We start from the raw sequence: 19,145 nt of genomic DNA on the forward strand, positions 1-19,145 counted from the left end.
CAGTAAAATGTAAGGTCCTTTAAGGGAAGAACTACTTCATTTTTCATCTTTAGGTCTAAATTTATATAAATATACTGCCATAAGGAAGAGACTGACAGAACCTAAAAACTGCCTCAGTTAGGAAATATGACTTACTTGCCAAGTAGTAAGATAGCCAAAGGTAACACTGGTTGGAATATATGATAATTTGTAAGAGCATACAGAGAAGGATAGTGGAAAAGTATAAGAATATCACTTCATAAAACAGTGGGAAGCAATGAAAAAAGCTTAGAGAAAACCCAGTAATCCACCCAACTAAGAAAGTCATCCTGAGAACATTTAAACATTAAGCTCAGTGGAGGACAACAAATAGATAAAGACATGTGGCTCTGGATGTCCTTGTAGAGGGTACAACACTTAAGAAAACAAAGATGAATCAAATAGCTGAACTAGATCAAGAAAATACAAGGAAATCCAGAGTGAAGACAATACAATTTGGAGGGTACTGGGAGATGTATTCTCAAGGTATCTAAGCAGATACCAAAGGTGCAAAGAAAAAAAAAATTTATTATTACTGAAAAAAAGGCAGATGTGAAGAGCATCAACAACTACTGGCCCATATGTCTTTCTCAACAATACAGAAATTTTTGTAAGACTACTCTATACACACACACATCAAAGAATGAATTAATGAAAGTTTTACAAGAGAATAAGACTTTCACAAGGAACATTTCACAGTAGAACACAGATTCATCATACACATTTGATTGAAATATGTAGAAAATATGAAATCCCACACTGCTTGTTTGCTAACTACAAAAAAGCATTTGATTTGGTGGAAGAAAACACTACCTTAAAGACTTTTTTTCACCCAGGTACCTCTCACATGTATGCCAAAATTATACAAGATTCCCTAAAAGAGAACCTTGTTCAACAAATTTTAGAACACTAATATCAAACAAGATATAAAACAAGGACATATATCCTTGCAAGAGTTGTCCACCATTGTCACAGAGGAAATAGTGCAGAATTCTCTGGGAAGAGGGGTCCCCTAGAGAGCATTAATTTATCAGAATGATCCTACTTGCAGTGACTTTGTGCTGCTTGCATGAAGCCCCAGAACAATAAAGTATCCTCAGTGAGGTCTATCATCATTCAAAGGAATTTGGCCAACTATTCTTATAGAAAAAAAAAAGTAGCTAAGGAATGGCTATTGTCCAGATTAGAATATACAATTGGACAGACAACCTATAGAATTCATTCACCAACATTTATATTTGACAGCCACTGCAAAAGAATAATGAGCATGGCCAGAATTAAATAGGAGGAAGAGAATAAGCAGGAATGCCTTTATGAAAATGAAAAATGATTTTAATAACCCCATGCTTCTCTTTGAAAAAAAAAATGGTTCTCAGCAGCTGATAAATGGTCAACAAAATGGAAAAGGCAGTTTTCAGAAGAATAAATCAAAGCCATTGATGAATGTATGAAAGGACTAATAATTAAAGAAATGCAAATTGAAACAACTCTGAGGTACCACTTCACACTTATCATATTAGGACACTAAAAGAAAATGACAAATGCTGGAGGGGATGTGGAAACATAGGGACACTAATGCACTGTTAAGAGTTTTGAACTGGTCCAACCATTGTGGAGAACAATTTGGAAATATGCCCAAAGGGCAATACCCTATGATCCAGCAATACCATACTAAAGTCTGTATTCCAAAGAGAGTTTAAAAAAAAGGAACCACATATACAAAAATATTTATAGGAGCTCTTTTTGTGGTGGCAGAGAATTGTAAACTGAGGAGATGCTCATCAATTGGGAAATGACTGGACAAATTATGGTATATGATTATGAAACCATACTATAGCACTTTATAGCACTAATAGTACTATAAAAATGATGAGCAGGATGGTTTCAGAAAAAACCGGGGAAGTTTTATATGAACTTATTCAAAGGGATTTAAGCAGAATCAGAACATTGTATACAATAACAGCAATACTGCAAGGATGATCAACTGTGAAAGACTTAGCTATTCTCAACAATACAATGATCTATGACAATTCCAAATGACCCATGATGAAAAATGCTATTCACCTCCAGAGAGAAAACGGATGAACTCTGATTGCAGGCTGAAGCATTTTTTTTCATTTTCTTTATTTTTCTTGCAATTTTTTGCAATATGATTAATGTGGAAATACATTTTGTGTAACTTCACATAGTATAATGGGTATCATGTTTATTATACTCTCAAAAAGTGAAGGTGGGTGGAGAGGGGAAGAGAATTTGGAACTGAAAATAAAAATAAATTTTTCATCAAAAGAAAAAGAAAAAAAAAAAGCTGAGTTTTTCTAACAACAATATCCCCTGGGGATATACTATGGTTATGTGTTGTGGAACATTAGTTTCCTAAGACCTATTTGGAAGACTTATCAGGAACTTAGAAGAGTTCATGGATGAGAGGGAATGGATTTATTTCAATCTTTATTGTTGAAAACCCACATCACTAAAATCACAGATCTACTGGAATACTAGAATTAGATACACAAAATCCTAATCAATTTGGCAAAAAAAAAATTGATATGTTTCATATTGATCTAATGATACTGATCTGATTTCTTTTTTGCCAAGGCTGTAACAGATATTCTTTTTGTTTTGTTTTGTTTTGTTTTTTTTGGTGAGGCAATTGGGGTTAAGTAACTTGCCCAGGGTCACCCAGCTAGTAAGTGTCAAGTGTTTGAGGCCAGATTTGAACTCAGTTCCTCCTGACTCCAGGGCCGGTGCATTACCCGGTGCTCCACCTAGCTGCCCCTATGTAACAGATATTCTTTTTTTTTTTCCCCTTTGGTGAGGCAATTGGGGTTAAGTGACTTGCTCAGGGTCACACAGCTAGTAAGTGTTAAGTGTCTGATTAGAGATTTGAACTAGGTACTCCTGACTCCAGGGCTGGTGCTTTATCCACTGTGCCACCTAGCTGCCCGTAACAGATATTCTTAAGAAGTTGAACTTTATCAGTAATGCCCAAAACATGAAGTATTTCAAGAACTAATCCACTGGACACTTTCCTTTAAGGGTGTCTAGGACAATTTGGGACCAGAAACAACAAGGAAAAAAATAAGAGAAATGGTAGAATCACTGACCTCTGTTAGAAGCAAGAATAACTCTCATCCAGTAGAAAGGATCTGCGGAGTCTGATGACATAATTCCAAACAGCGGTATCTGTAAAATATATGAAAATATTAAAATACATGGCAAAAATCTGTTGTGTAAATCTAACATATACTCATACTACACTGCTTTTTGTAGGCATACAGCAGAACAATCTAAGAAAATGAAATTTACTGTTCTAGAATGAAGGCAATCAGAAAAGAAACAAAGCAAATTTTTGAAAATTTAAAGTATCTATCTGGCTGATTTCATATTTTTCTACTTAACACATATACATTTCTATGTATTTTAGATTTTCAAATTTTTTTTAGTCTGTACCTGTGAGTTTACATTGTCAGGGGCTCACTCCAGATCAGCAATTTTCCTCTAATTTATAGTCATAAAGAGTTGCCTGGGGGTACAAGCAAGGTTAAATGACTAGCCCACAGTCACAAAGCTCGTATATATCAGAGACAGAATTTGAATTGAGGTGTCCTTCACTCCAAGGCTAGTTCTCAATGACTATAGCACACCATTTCTACATATTCCAGTTTGTAAGTTAGTCTCATTTAAAAACCAAATATAAGAGAGGGCAGCTAGGTGGTGCAGTGGATAAAACACTGGCCTTGGATTCAGGAGGATCTGAGTTCAAATCTGCCCTCAGACACTTGATACTTACTAGCTGTATGACCCTGGGAAAGTCACTTAACCCTCATTGCCCCACAAAAAAACCAAAAACAAACAAAAACCCAAAAACAAATATAAGAAATCGGGAAATGTCCTAGGAACAATTTGTCTTGCATGCTATTACCCCAGCCCCAGTAAGTTTAAATGTACTTAATAGTATTTTATTTTTTCCAATTACATGTAAAGACAATTTTCAACATTCATTTTTTGAAAGATTTTGAGTTCCAAATTGTTCTCTCTCCTTCCTTCCCCTTCCTCCTCCCCAAGATATCAAACAATCTGATATGTTTATACGTGTACAATCATGTAAAACATATTTCCACATTAGTCAGAACAATGTGACTTTTAAAACCAAGGCATTTCTTGATTTTAGACAACTTCAAATTCTGAAGTGATGACCATAATCATTCGTTTTTTTTAAAATAATCATTCATATTTAAGATATGAACACTTTTCCCATAGCCATTTAACACTATATTCCCCACCCCTCCACCCCGACCATGAACAAACTAACTCATTTCCTGGTTAGAGAATAAACCGAGTAAGCAAGGATCAGGAAGTACTACTTCCACACTACTGCTCACATTGGTCACATAGGTATTCTACATATAAGGTGAAGAATGAGGAACAAGGAAATGTAGCCTATATTTCTAGAATTAAATCAGTTTTCCTAAAAGGCCAAATATTTAAATTGCATTTCTCACCATTCTGGAGGGCAATTTAGAACTATGCCCAAAGGTCTATAAAACTGTGCATATCTTTTGATTCAGCAATACCACTGCTAGGTTTATATCCCAAAGATATCTCCCCAAACAGAGAAAAAGACCTATTTGCACAAAAATATTTACAGCAGCTCTTTTCGTGTGGCTAAGAATTGGAAATCAAAGGAATGCCCATCAATTGGGCTAAATAAGCTGTGGTATATGATGGTGATGGAATATTATTGTGCTATAAGAAATGACAAGCAAAATGATTTCAGAAAGACTTGTATGACCTGATGTATAGTGAAGTGAGCAGAACCAGAACACTGTGCACAGTGACAGCAATACTGTTTGATGAAGAACTGTGAGTGTCTTAACTATTCTCAGCAATACAATGATCCAAGACAATCCCAAAGGACTAATAATGAAGCATACTATCCACCTCCAAAGAAAGAACTGATATTGATGGAACATAGACTGAAGCAAGCTATTTTTCACTTTCTTTCATTTTTTTCTTTAATTCAAGTTTTCTTGAACAAAATGACTAATATGGTAATGTTTCACATAATTGCACATGTATAACCTATATCTGATGGCTTACTGCCTCAGGGAGGGATGAGGAGAGAGAGGGAAAAGGAGGGATAGAATTCAGAACTCAAAACTTTAAATCACAATGTTTATCACCAATAAATAAATGAATGAACTGCTTTTCTCAATCTCTCATGGTAGATGCAGTAACTTCCTCCCATGTACACCGAGTAAGATGTAAACTCTATTCATTGATAAGCAAACCCCTCCTTGGCTATATTGAAAAGGCTTCTGAAAATCAAATTCTTCTTTTACTTCCATTAGTACCTGACACAACTTTTCTACAGTTGAAGGTAGCGACTGGAATAGAGAGCCATTTTATGTAAGCCTGTTCACAACAACAAAGGAATTACTGTGCTCATCAGTCATCACTGTAATTTAGATGTAACCATGGGCAGTAATGGACAGTAGTAGTTCTCTTGCCTCCTACAACAAAATGATATGTGTTTATCTTGGAAAATAGAAGCAAAGAACACAAATAAGGGAGATCAAAAATAAAAAATTAAGCAAGGGGAAAGTACTTTAAAAATCTAAATGTCTTCCCCATGTTGAGAAAGAAGCTACTTTTCTACAGAATCCTAGCCCATTCTATTCTACTCTACATTTAAGACTAGAGACACTTTCATAATGGTACAGTAATAAATCAAACTGGGGGGGGGGGGTAATCAGAAACTCTTATCCTTGAAAAAAGATTATAAAGATACCTAATAATATTTTGCTGATTTATGCCTATAGTGCCTTGCTGATATAATTAAAAGTTCAGTTTTTAGAAATTAAAAATATTAAAATCTAAAGGGAGAAAGTTTTTTTTAGACCTTCCACAAATTAGGGAGGTTAGAAGATTTTTGTTGATCAGATGAATTTTTACATTTTGTTAACAATGGAAGAAAATGTAGGCCAAAATGGGAAAATCTTTCAAAGTCAAGAGAATTTAGCAATATTTTTACAGTGGAAATTTTGTTCAGGCAGTGTATACAGACAACTTCAATCACTTAACAGATCAGCATAGTATTTTTTAAAAAATATACTGAAAGGGGCAGCTAGGTGGCACAGTGGATAGAGCACCAGCCCTGGATTCAGGAGGACCTGAGTTCAAATCTGGCCTCAGACACTTAACACTTACTAGCTGTGTGACCCTAGGCAAGTCACTTAACCCCAATTGCCTCACCAATATATATATATATATACACTGACATATCAAAGATAAAGCAGTTCTATAGATGCACTGTCCTTATTGGCCTCATCTGTGATTTTATGCTTTTGATAAGTTTTCTCTTTTATATTTAAAAATCTATACTGGCATGGATTTAAAATCCACTTTATTATCAACTAAGCATTCTATTCATCTCCAACATAAGCATGCTAGCTTTATAGCTAGTACCTCTTTATTTTCACTTTAATAAACTATGATGTGAGGTGCTAGGGATCTAAAGGCAAAAATTAAGCTTCCTTTATTGTCTCACATGTCTAAAATATTCCTCATAAGGCTTCTTTCAAGGCTCAGCTCAGATACTAATAATACCTAGAGGAAGCCTTCTCTGATCCTCATAGTGGCCAGGGCTCCTTCTCTCCTTAAATTATTTTTTATTTACTTGTCTTGCATCTTATTACTCCAACCCAGTAAGTTCCATGAGAGCAGGAACTTTTTAAATTTTCATTTTTTGCATTCTTATTTCAATGTCTTACACACAATAGGCATTTAGTAAATATCTGATGAACTAAACTGAATAGTCCTCAAGGAGTTTAAATTTTACTGGGGGAGAGGGGAGATGATAGGAGGTAACCCTTGACCTGTACCTTGAATGAAGATCAGATTGTGTGTGTGTGTGTGTGTGTGTGTGTGTGTGTGTGTGTGTGTGTGTGTGTGTTACGGGGAGGAGGTATATTCTTGGCACAGGGAATAGACTACATATACAAAGGCATGGAGAAGGGAGAAAGAATGTCAAATTTAGGGAAGTTTGGCTACAATGTAGAATTCTTAAAGGAAAATAATAGGAAATAAATTTAGAAAAATAAGTAGAAGAGATATTGTGTAGGGCTTTATATGCCTGGCTCAGGAGTTTGTATTTTATCCAAAAGGTATCCACCATTAATAACGAACCTTTATTTCATTTACTATTTACTCTCCAAAATCAATTTGGAAACACCTAGCCAATTGACAAAGATGGCTAAAGATGGAATGCTGATGCTGGAGGGGCTTCAGAAAGATAGGTACACTATACGTTGTTGGAGGGGCTGTGAATTAGTCCGACCATTCCAGAAAACAATTGAGAATAATGCTTTTTAAAAAGTGACTAAAATGTTCATTTCTTTTAACCCAGAGATCCTGTTGCTAGACAGAGATCCAATGGAGGTCGAAGAAAGGTCCCATATACACCAAAATATTCCCAGCATCATTTTGTTGTTGTTGTTGGAGTAAAGAATTGGAAACAAACCTAATATTCAATTTGGGGGGAAGAACTAAATAAATGATGGCATATGAACATAAAGTAATATTGCTGTACCATAAGAAACAATGAATATGAAAGACTCAGAGAATCATGGGAATACTTACAGCAACTGATAAAGAGTGAACTGATCAAAACCAAAAAAAGGATATACAAAACTGCAACAATATAAATAGAAAGAACAAACAAAAGTCCCAAACTGAATGGGTTCTATTAGCTGTGGAACATTGCACACTCTCACATTCAGTTGACATGCTGGATGATTTTGCCAAATGTCTTTTCTTTTCCTCTTTTAAACAAAACTTTTGTTACAAGAGATAGCTTACTGCCTAGCTCAGAAATGAAGGTGATATTAAAAAGATACCAAGAGCATATTCGAAAAGAAAACAAAATAGTTTTGAAAGGTGCCTCATTTTGTGCCTTTATTTAACTTCGTCCTCATTGGTTTTTTTGGTTTTTTTTAGTGAGGCAATTGGGGTTAAGTGACTTGCCCAGGGTCACACAGCTAGTAAGTGTTAAGTGTCTGAGGCCGGATTTGAAATCAGGTACTCCTGACTCCAGGGCCGGTGCTCTATCCACTGCGCCACCTAGCTGCCCCTGTCCTCATTGTTAAGATATTCCAACAGAAAAAGCAGAAATAGCTATTATTTCAAATTTCTTACTTAAAAAAATGTTCTACAAGCCTACTTGAATTTGTTAGTCATGTTCACTAACCATAAACTTGTTTTCCTTTAGAGGATCTCAGAGTTTCAATATATTCATGAATCCATTTTTCAAAAGGTACTCTAATTTGCAGATGTTCAAAATTTTTAATTTCAAAAATTTTCAATACTTACATTTATTGAAAATATGCTTTCAAATTGCAAATATGGCACTGAAATTTGATCGAAACACATTATTTAAATTCTATCCAACCCAAAATCTTAAGGCAGTATCACCAACCCACAACTGAATATAGATACAATGTTAGAATAACATACCTGACAACATACTAAGAAAAGGAACAAGGTTATAGCAGTCCATAATACCTTCTCTCTAAACTGAATCTGTAAAACAAAATACAGCACTGAAATGAATACAACCCGAGAAATATTTACTAATATATGACAAATTTTCACAGTATTTTATTTCAACAAACATTTATTGTATCCATGTGTAAACACATTCCACACCATAATTTACCTTTCAGGTAACATGAATTATCAAACCTCCTTTCAAGCCTAGTTATCAATGAATTAAACCAAAAGTTGAACAACTATTAAATAATATCACTCATTCTTCCTAAAGCAAGGTCAATGAATTGATGTTACTGATATAATGAATGAATAGATGTAAATTAAAAGTTTGAGTTTCTTAAGATGCATGGGAGGTCTCTGTGGGAGCAGAGGTGGAGCACATTTCCCAGGAAGTGGACTTGAGTGACAGAGGCCCAGTGGGAGAGGATCACAGGCACATCAAGCTTGCAGACCATAAAGAATCAGATTTCAATCAGATTTTTGCTTCCAGGTTAAAGAGCAAGCAGGCCCGTGGTTACTGACAGGCCAGGCAGGCTGAGAAAGAGCCTCGCCTTAAATTGTACCACCTGGGACCCCCTGTAGCTTGGGATGGTGCATCCTGGCAGTAGTGCTCCACTTTAATAAGGAATTAAAAGCCAAGAAATAAGCGGGGAAGATGAGTAGGCAGAGAAAGCAGCAGACCATTGAAAGTTTCTTTGGAGACAAGGTAGTTCAAAATACACTCTCAAAGATGACAATAACGTCAAAGTTCCTACATCCAAAGCTTCCAAGAAAAATATGAATTGGTTTCAGGCCATGGAAGTGCTCAAAAAGGACTTTGAAGACAAAGTAAGAGAGGTAGAGGAAAAAATTTACAGAGAAATGAGAATGATGCTGGAGGGTCATGAATGATGCAGGAGGGTCATGAAAAAAAAGTCAACAGCTTGAAAAGCCAAATTGGCCAAATGCAAAAGGAGGTGTAAAAGCTCTCTGAAGAAAATCATTGCTTAAGAATTAGGATAGAGCAAATAGAAGCTAACGACTTTATGAGAAATCAAGACACAATAAAGCAAATCCAAATGAATTAAAAATAAAAGGGTAATATGAAATATCTCCTTGGAAAAACAGCTGACCTGGAAAATAGATCCAGGAGAGATAATCTGAAAATCATTGGACTACCTGAAAACCATGACCAAAAAAAGAGCTTAGATATAATCTTCCGAGAAATTCTCAGAGAAAATTGTCCTGATATTCTAGAAGCAGAAGGTAAAATAGAAATTGAAAGAACTGATAGAATGACTGAGGTTGTAACTCATGACATCTCTTCCAAATATGATTATAACCCCTCTTTATCTTTTGTAGATGGTCAAAAGAGTTGCTGTAGCCTAGAAATTCACCTTATATGAAATCCTATGATGAACTTGACTTTTTAACTAGGCTAGTCCTCAGAAAGAAGGCATACAGTTGGATTACTTGGTCTATACTCAGAACATTTTCAGCTTGGAAAAACTGCTGATTCACTGATATAGTCCACAAGAGTTCAGAGTTTACGAAAATGTTCATAGCAACCCTTTTAGTGGTTTAAAAAACCATGCCATATAAAAATTATAATATGGGGTAATAAATGATAAATGAGTTCAGAGAAACAAAAGAACAAAAAAATTAACTGATGCAATGTAAACTATAACCAAGGCAACAAGATAGATAGATAGATATAGATATAATATCAATGAAAATATCAATTTAAAAAAATTAGACTCTGAAGTAACTGAAAAAAACATTTTAAGTCCCAAAGAACTGTTAATGAAATATAGTTTCCCTTTTATGGCAGAGGTAAAAGGACTACTAAGATAACATATTATACATTTTTTCAAGTGTGGTTATTATATTAGCTATTTTTACTTAATTGTTTTTTGTCACATGAGAATTTAATCTGGGGAAAAGGATTAAGTGAAAAGGCTGTGATGTAGAGACATAAGGCATCAGTATGATGTATTTTTTTTTTTGGCAGGGCAATGGGGGTTAAGTGACTTGCCCAGGGTCACACAGCTAGTAAGTGTCAAGTGTCTAGGGCTGGATTTGAACTCAGGTCCTCCTGAATCCAATGCCGGTGCCTTATCCACTGCGCCACCTAGCTGCCCCAGTATGATGTATTTTTAAAAAATCAAGGTCGTCATGACAAAATGAAAACAAGGCAATGGAGTAGGACTTTAGTGAAAACCTTAAATATAAAATCTATAATCAGCAATGACCATAAATACAAAACAGAATATAATTAGTAAAAATTAATATATTAATAATTGATTAAAATACTTTATTGTTTAGCAAAATAATTGACTAAAAGTACATAGTGAAATAAAAAAGTTTGTTTATGGCATTATTCATCCTTTTTTATACCTAAATATGTTTATTTCTGCTTGTACTTGGACTAAAGAACTCCATGGACAAGGTGGTCAAATATGTATAGTGCAGACTATTGATGACTGTGTAGTCCACTGTGGGGTTTGAAATTTACCTTCATCATTTATTTTTGTGAGGTAGCACAATTTAAAAGAGCACTGGCTAGTAGTCTGCAGAGCCCCAGCTCTTGTCTAAGTGCCATCACTAACCAGCTTGTAGGTAAGTAAAAATCTGTTTCGTGAGGGAGTTGGACCAAACTCTCAGATTCCTTTAAGTTCTATGATTCTAATGTATGGAATTTTTTTTATTTGCTCACTAGGAGAATCATTCTTTCTTTCTTTTTCTTTTTTGCAGGGTAATTGAGGTTAAGTGACTTGCCCAGGGTCACACAGCTAGTAAGTGTCAAGTGTCTGAGGCCACATTTGAACTCAGGTCCTCCTGACTCTAGGGTTGGTGCTCTATCCACTGCGCCACCTAGCTGGCCCAGACCATTCTTTCTTGATGTACCTTTTAGAAATTCTACTTGTTAGCTTTTGCCAGTTATCTGCTCTGACTTCTCTTAACTCTAGTAATCCTTATTCATTTTAATTGATTTTTTCATCCCATTTTTTAAAAGATCCTACTATACATTTAAATTAATGATGCTTTCCAAATTCTAGATGTACTGTTAGCCTGTTTATGAAACATTTAATCCAATTTAGGTCAAAGTAGAAAATCATGCAATATTATAGTAAACTAGCAAGATATTTAAATTCATGCATAATTTTCCTGAGTACTTTAATTTTTTTACACATTTCTGGACAGTGAATCAAAATTCATCTTTTTCTACTTAAGGCTTAACTTTTCCTTATACTTAAAAATGAACATTATTATAATAGAAGATACTTTTTTTTATTATTTACATGAAGGAAGCCAAAGCCAATAGTCATCTATCTAAATAATGCTACAATTTAGGATCATTCTGTCAGTTTTCTTATCCATCTATTTCCAATTAACAGCAATTACATTCATAGATATTGCATACGCAACTTAATGAAATTGAAAAATTTTCAAAGTTCTATTTTCTAAACAAAATAATTATTGGAATATCAATTTGCTTAACTAATTTCGACTTTTCAAGTCTTGAATATACAGCAGACTTCATTAACTTAACCATTAAGCTCAGACATCATAGGTTGAATACCAGATTGAGGATCAAGAATTTCTAAACTCCAACTATTTTGGCATATAATCATTATTATTTTAGTGTCTTGTTCAAAAAAAATTTTACAGGACTTATCTTTGAGAAGATAAAAATAATTTACCACAGTTATTATTCATGGGAAAACCAAAGCAGGATGAGCAAACATTTATAGGCTGGGTATAGTGGTACATGCTTATAATCTGTTATTGGGGAGGCTGAGGATGCTGGATAGTTTGAGCTCAGGAATTCTGAGCTGCAGTGGGCCAAGCTGCTGAGGCATTCATATGAAAAACCCAGCACCAATATGGTGAGCCCCCCAATAGCAAGGGGAGTACCAGCCTGCCTAAGGAGGGGTGAACCAGCCTAGGATGGAAATGGAGCAAACAAAGTCAATCCACAGTGGGACTGGTCTTGTGAGTAGCCACTGCACCTCCAGCTTAGGTGAGATAGGCAGAGAAAAATAATAGGCATTTAGATAACTGTATATTGGCAAATGCTACATATTAGCTGATAGGTATACCAAAAAAGGCCTTAGTTCTTATAGAAATGTTATGATATTAAATAAAATATAACTGCTTTTAAAATCATAAGATAATCTGCCTAGACTTGTTCAAGTTAATCCACATTTCACCCTTTTTCTACCTGAGAAGAACATGAACTGATAATTTTGGGGACATGAATCATCAAGGTTAAATTAAACTAGGGCAAACAGTAGCACAAAATAGTAAGAAAAAAAGAACATTGACCAACAGCTTTAAAAATTGGGACAAGAAATACAAATATTCTCTATTCGGCCAAGATATTATACTTACCTTCCTTTCTGGTTTCTGAATTTCTGGTAAAACTGCACAGAAAGGTTTTATAACTTCTAAAAATTTAACTGTTAAAAGAAAAAATGATTTTATGAGTATATTACAAAGTTTCATAACATCTTCCAGTTTTTAACAACAGAAGCTATAGTTTTGTATAGAAACAAATATAAGCCTTCTCTAAATCTGAATGTCAAAGCTTGTCTTTCACCAAAGTTCATGATTATTTCCAACTTATAAATTAACGCCCCAATCTGCCCCGAAGACAGCAACCAAAAGACATCTGTCTTTTTTGGCTCATCACTGAAACAAAATGCTAGATATTACTGTCATGGTCTGCAACTTAAAGGTAACAAAAGCCGCTGTTCAATTTCCCCTCTGATATAAATGCAAAGATAATGATTTAGATATTAGAAGCAAAAAAAAAATATAAATGCAACTCTATGTTGCTTTTTTCCTCTTCTCATTTAAAAAAATGGTATGAAATCTGACAAAAGACTTCTAAACTTGGGCATATTTTTTCCATTTATAAACTAAAAGCCTTGTGCACATTTTATTTTGACTATTCTCAGGGAAGAGATAATTAAATGAAATTGGTTTTGTACAGTACCTTCAGGCATTGTTGTTGCTTACAACTATAAGCATTGGCTAATGAAATGGAATCACTTTCACTATCGCCAGAACTTAGCTTTATAGCATTTTGCAGTTTTTCTATGATAACTCATAAATAGACACATCAGGAATATTAGCTAGTTGCTTCTATAATGACAGCTGAGAAATTATCAACACGACTAATGTTTAAATAAGTAGGCAGATTTATGTTTCCAAGATGCTATTAGAGTTATTAATAATGGCTCATTCTTTTAAAAGGTTATTGTTTTAATATCTTTCTACCTAAGCATTTAATGCCAGTACTTCCAAGAGGTAGCCTTTATAAGGTTTGAAAGTGTCTGTTTAGATTTGCCTTTTCTTTCAAAAAAAAAATTTAGAAGACTAAAAGTAAAGATGTTGTCATGCAGATTTTTAGAATTTTAGATTAAAATATATGTCGTTGGGGCAGCTAGGCAGCACAGTAGATAAAGCACGGGCCCTGGATTCAGGAGGACCTGAGTTCAAATCTGGCCTCATACACTTGACACTTATTAGCTGTGTGACCCTGGGCAAGTCACTCAACCCTCATTGCCGGGGGTGGGGTGGGGTAGGGGGGCAAATAAATAAATATGTATGTATAGATATGTATGTTGTTCAAACACAAATCTGTTTATGTTATTTATGATGCCCAAAGTCATCCTGTACTCTTCTTTCTTCCACACACCAGGTATCAATTCTTGTTTTACTCCCACCATCTCATTTGTCATCTCTTCTCCCTTCTCATAGCTAGTGGAGCTAAATATTGGATACAGTACTGGACCTGGGGTCAGGAAGACTTGATCCAACCTCAGACACATTAGCTTTGTGACCCAAGGTGCACTTACCTTCTGCCTGCCTCAGTTTCCTTATCCATAAAATGGAAAGCTTAAAGTACTATAAATCTGTTTCCTTATCTATAAATTGCAAAGCTTAAAGTGCTAAGTGCTAGCAATTATTATTATTACTATTATTACCAATCACCAGTCTCTTTCAGGACCCCTTCCTCTCATCACTTTAACTACAATATTAGGTTCCCAATTGGTCTCTCAGGTTCTAGTGTCTCCCCATTCCAATCCATCTTCCACAGAGCTGCCAAAATAACCTTCCTAAGCAACAGGTCTGAGTATGGCCCTCTCCTACTCAAAAGTCTATTAATAAAGTCTTCCTCAAAGTGTTCCGAAGCTTGGCTCCACCTTACCTCTTTAGTCATAACTCAAAAGACTCTCCTTTCTATAGTTTACTTGTAGGGACTACCCCATTCCTGTTGTGCTTACTTCTAGGACTGCACCTTTGCTCATATCACACCCTATAAATGAAATAGACTTCCCACTCCTACCCCCTTCTTGCCAAAATTGCTAGTTACTGATGTCCCCTGCTTTGTTCCTGGGAGAAAGTGACAGCTCCTTCCTAAAACATCTGCTGTGAAAAGAAGGAAAGGCAGAAGACATGTTTGGTGGTGTGATGAGATAATGAGATTTAGCAGATACTCAAAGACCCACCTGGAGATTAATCTAGACTGACTGAATCAAGTGAGAGTGATTAACTGCTGATTAGCCTACTTCAAGTTAACTGGATTGTAATCACACCTTGAGAACAACTTGAGAACCAAAGGATTTGGATGATGCCAACCAATCAGCTTGAAGCAGTGTGTAAGGACCGCCTCTGTTCCAGACCTGTAAAAAGCTTCCACGATCAGTTTGCTGGAGAGAGTTCGTGACTGAAGCAGCCTTGTGGCAGAGGACTTGAGGAAGAATCAGACCAGGCTGGAACTCTAGGCTAAATAGGCTTTTTTCTTAACTTTCTGAACTCCATGGGAATATCTGTATGCTTTAATAAATGTTTAATGCCCAAGGACTGGTGCTAAAGCTTCTAATTTAAGGCGACCACAATTTAGATTTTAAACATCACAGTGGGATGGTAGGATCAAGGAAAAGTTTTGTAAGCCTTTTTCTCACTCTCCTTTGTATTACAGTTATTGGTGGGATTGTCCTCACCTGTAAAAGGTCCTTGAGAAGACTACCGTGTTGCATCTCTCTTTATTTTTCTATTACCTAGCAGTAAGCAGGCACTTAGTAAATGTTTGTTGAAGTTGAACTGCTCTGATAACCAAATGACCTACATGTCAATGATTTCTGCCTCTATCAAAAAAAAAAAAAATACTGCTCTAGTTCAACCATTCGCCTACTCAAAAAGAAGCTTGATGAAGGCAGGGACCTTGCAATAATTAAATTCTGTACCTTCCCTGGGGCCTAGCACAATGTTCTCTGCACACAAAGTATCTGAAAAATATCTGTGGTTGGAATACATTTTATATTTCAAAAGGTTATATGATACCAAACATTTACAGCAACCAGATAGTAGTGGGAACAGAATAAAAAAAAGTATCTTTTGATTGGCAAAAAATGCAATTTAATTACTTTTATTAAACTAATGAATACAAATACATCAGGAGGATTGTAAAATATATTTACACCTAATTTGGAGTAAGCCCTACCTATGCCACCACTTAAACAATTCTGGCAAGCTACATAAAAGGAAACTTTCACCCCAACTTTGTCAGAGATGTATTATTATATTGCCTACTGGTAATTAAAAATCCCAATCACATAGTAAACAGTCAAACATCAAGGCTTTTTTTTTTTTAATTAAAACTTCACATCCTAGGGGGCAGCTAAGTGGTGCAGTGGATAAAGCACTGGCCCTGGATTCAGGAGGACCTAAGTTCAAATATAGCCTCAGACACTTGACACTTACTAGCTGTGTGACCCTGGGCAAGTCACTTAACCCTCATTGCCCTGCCCCAAAACAAAACAAAACAAAACAAACAAACTTCACATCCTTAAAAAAAGAATGAAAAGACTTTCACTAGACTCTACCATCTCTCAAGCTAACATCATCTCTCTCCTCTCTCTTACAAACTCCTAGGAAAAGCTGTCTAACCATCCTACTCTCTCTCAACTGAAACCACTCTCTCCCAGGTTACCAAGGTTAATTAATTGACATATGTTATGGTCTTTCAAGATCCCTATCCTTTTAGACTTCTCCAAAGCATTTGATCTTCCTGATCACCACTGCTCCTGAATATTCTCTTGTCTGAGTTTTGAATGCTTTTTCATGGAACTCGTCCTCTGGCTGTTTTTTATTGGATTATCATACACAACTCACCCCTTATGTATGGGCATATCCCAGGGCTCTCACCTAGGTCCTTTTCTCCCAACACTACATTGTTAAACTCATCAGCTCCCATGGGTTTACAGATTATGTATATTCGGAAAATAGACAGACAGAGATAGATAGATAGATATGTAGGTATATATAGATACAGAGATATATGTATAAGTGTGTAATATATAGACACACACATATACATACATACATACATACATACATACGCCTCTCCTGAGCTCTAGTCACATACTAAAAACTGCCCAGAGAACAATTCTACCTGGAAGGGACATGGACTTGATTTAACTGAAACAAGGACTTCCTAAATGAGGAAACTCCTACCAATACAGTCTCTGCAATTTATAGACTCAGCTGCCTGGAGTAGAGGGGTCAAACTTGCAGGCCACATGCTGCCCACAAAACTACTGAGTGTAGCCTGAACCAGAATAAAATGTAAATGGGAAATATTTAGCAAAAAAAATTTTTTAAACCAACACAGATAATGAAACTTGTAGTTAATTTGAGATTTTCTAAGTCAATATACAGCTCATAGGGGTTTGTTTGACACCAGTGGCCTAGAACACCTAGAGGTTAAGCAATTTGCCTGGGGTCACAGAATCAGGTTGTTTCAGGTGAGACTTGGAACTCAGAACTTCCTGGCTCTCAGGCCAGGTTTCTGTCCACTAATCTACAATAATATGTCAAAAATGAAGTAATTATCCTTCTATCTAAACCCTACCCTCTTCCTAATTTCCCTTCTTTCTGTTGAGGGCAACCCCATCCTTCTACTCAGTCAGGTTGGCAACCTCAGAACCATCCTCAACTCTTCCTTCTCTTTCTAATCCCCTGACACCCAATCTACTGCCATGTCTTTTTTTTGTTTTGTTTTGTTTTGTTTTTGTTTTTTTGTGGGGCAATGGGGGTTAAGTGACTTGCCTGGGGTCACACAGCTAGCAAGTGTCAAGTGTCTGAGGCTGTATTTGAACTCAGGTCCTCCTGAATACAAGGTTTTATCCACTGTGCTACCTAGCTGCCCCCTGCCATGTCTTTTTAATTCCATTTCTAAAACATCTCTCAATCCATTCAAATGCCCCCTAGTCCAGGTCCTCATCATCTCTTGCCTGGATTACAGCAATAGCCTCCAAACTGATCTCGTTCCTGTCCAATCCACCATTCACAAAGGTGCCAAAATGATATTCTTAAAGCACAGATCTTTTTTCCGCTTCCTTTCTCGAGAAGCTCCAGGGGATCCCAATGACCTCTGGGATAAAGTCGGACTCTTCTGTCTGGCAGTTAAAGCTTTTCACAGCCAGGCTTCAGACTACCTTTCCAGGCTTACTGAATGTCACTCTCTTTCATGTACTTCATGTCCCAGCCAAACTGGCCCACTTGCTGTTCCCCATATCCAACATTCCACCTCCCATCTGTGAGCCTTTGCACAGGCTCTCTATCCCAGGGCTGCAGGATACTTCCTCCACCTCACAGAATGCCTACCTTCCTTAAAGACTCAGCTCAAGTGCCACCATCTGCAGGAAGTGTAGCCTGCACCTACCAGTTACTAGTGCTCCTACCCCCAATTCTCCCACCAATATTACTTTGTATTTATATGTCTTTGTTTATGATGCTTCCTGGAAAAAGAATCTAAGTTTCAGGGGAGAGACTGTTAAAACAGATTTTTTTTTTGTCTCTTTACCCCCAGTACTTAGCACAACACCTGGCACACAGTAGACAATTAATAAATGCTTACTTTATGAATCTCAACAAGCATTAGGAAATAAAATTATTTTCTGTTTTACACATAATTCCTTCATCCCAAGGGGTTGGGGTATGCTCAAATAAAACATCACTAGAGTTTACCCACACTTTACATACTTCCAGGATTTAAAACATGAGCTTACTCTAAGCATTATTCACTTGTCTTATGAGTTTGTAGAAAGGAAAAGAAAAGAAAAGGTTCAAAGGTGGTTTGGGTATCTATATAGCAGCAGTGATTATATTCTGTACAAGAGATGGGCATGGTTTCTCTCATTCTGAAACCTATTTTTTCATCTTGCTTTTACAATCCAGTCTATTCCTTCTTCCCATTTGATGCAAAAATTGCAAGTACTGAACAATGAAAAAGTCTTAAGAGGTTGTCTCTCTTGCATCTAACAAGGTAAATATGAGAGGGAATGGAAATCAATGAAGGAAACAGAATTAAAAGGACAATATACACAACTACTGTAAACTAAAAACCCTAAATAAAACAAAACTGAATTTTTGGCCCCCAAGAAGTGAGGAAATACAACTTTTCTTTTCCTTGCAGATTTGGGGAGGAAAGGAAATTATGAGTGCAAAATGTTGCATATACTAACAAATGTGGTGGCCATGTTGGCTCATTTTACTTGTTTCTTTGTAACAAGGGAAGC

The 19,145-nt window shown here is 36.0% G+C and overlaps 1 protein-coding gene across 1 annotated transcript in view; it reads right to left on the minus strand.

The window, feature by feature from the left end:
- Positions 1-19,145, minus strand: part of SEC61A2 (SEC61 translocon subunit alpha 2) — a 45,772-nt gene that overhangs the window by 24,868 nt on the left and 1,759 nt on the right. Inside the window, exons 2-4 of the mRNA XM_043968861.1 lie at positions 12,946-13,013; positions 8,536-8,601; positions 3,126-3,204 (exon numbers count right to left, since the gene is read on the minus strand). Coding sequence (XP_043824796.1) covers positions 3,126-3,204; positions 8,536-8,601; positions 12,946-13,013 — 213 coding nt within the window. The remainder of the gene's footprint in view (positions 1-3,125; positions 3,205-8,535; positions 8,602-12,945; positions 13,014-19,145) is intronic.

The sequence above is a fragment of the Dromiciops gliroides genome, chromosome 5, assembly GCF_019393635.1.
Source record: "Dromiciops gliroides isolate mDroGli1 chromosome 5, mDroGli1.pri, whole genome shotgun sequence".
In the NCBI taxonomy this organism is placed as follows: Eukaryota; Metazoa; Chordata; class Mammalia; order Microbiotheria; family Microbiotheriidae; genus Dromiciops; species Dromiciops gliroides.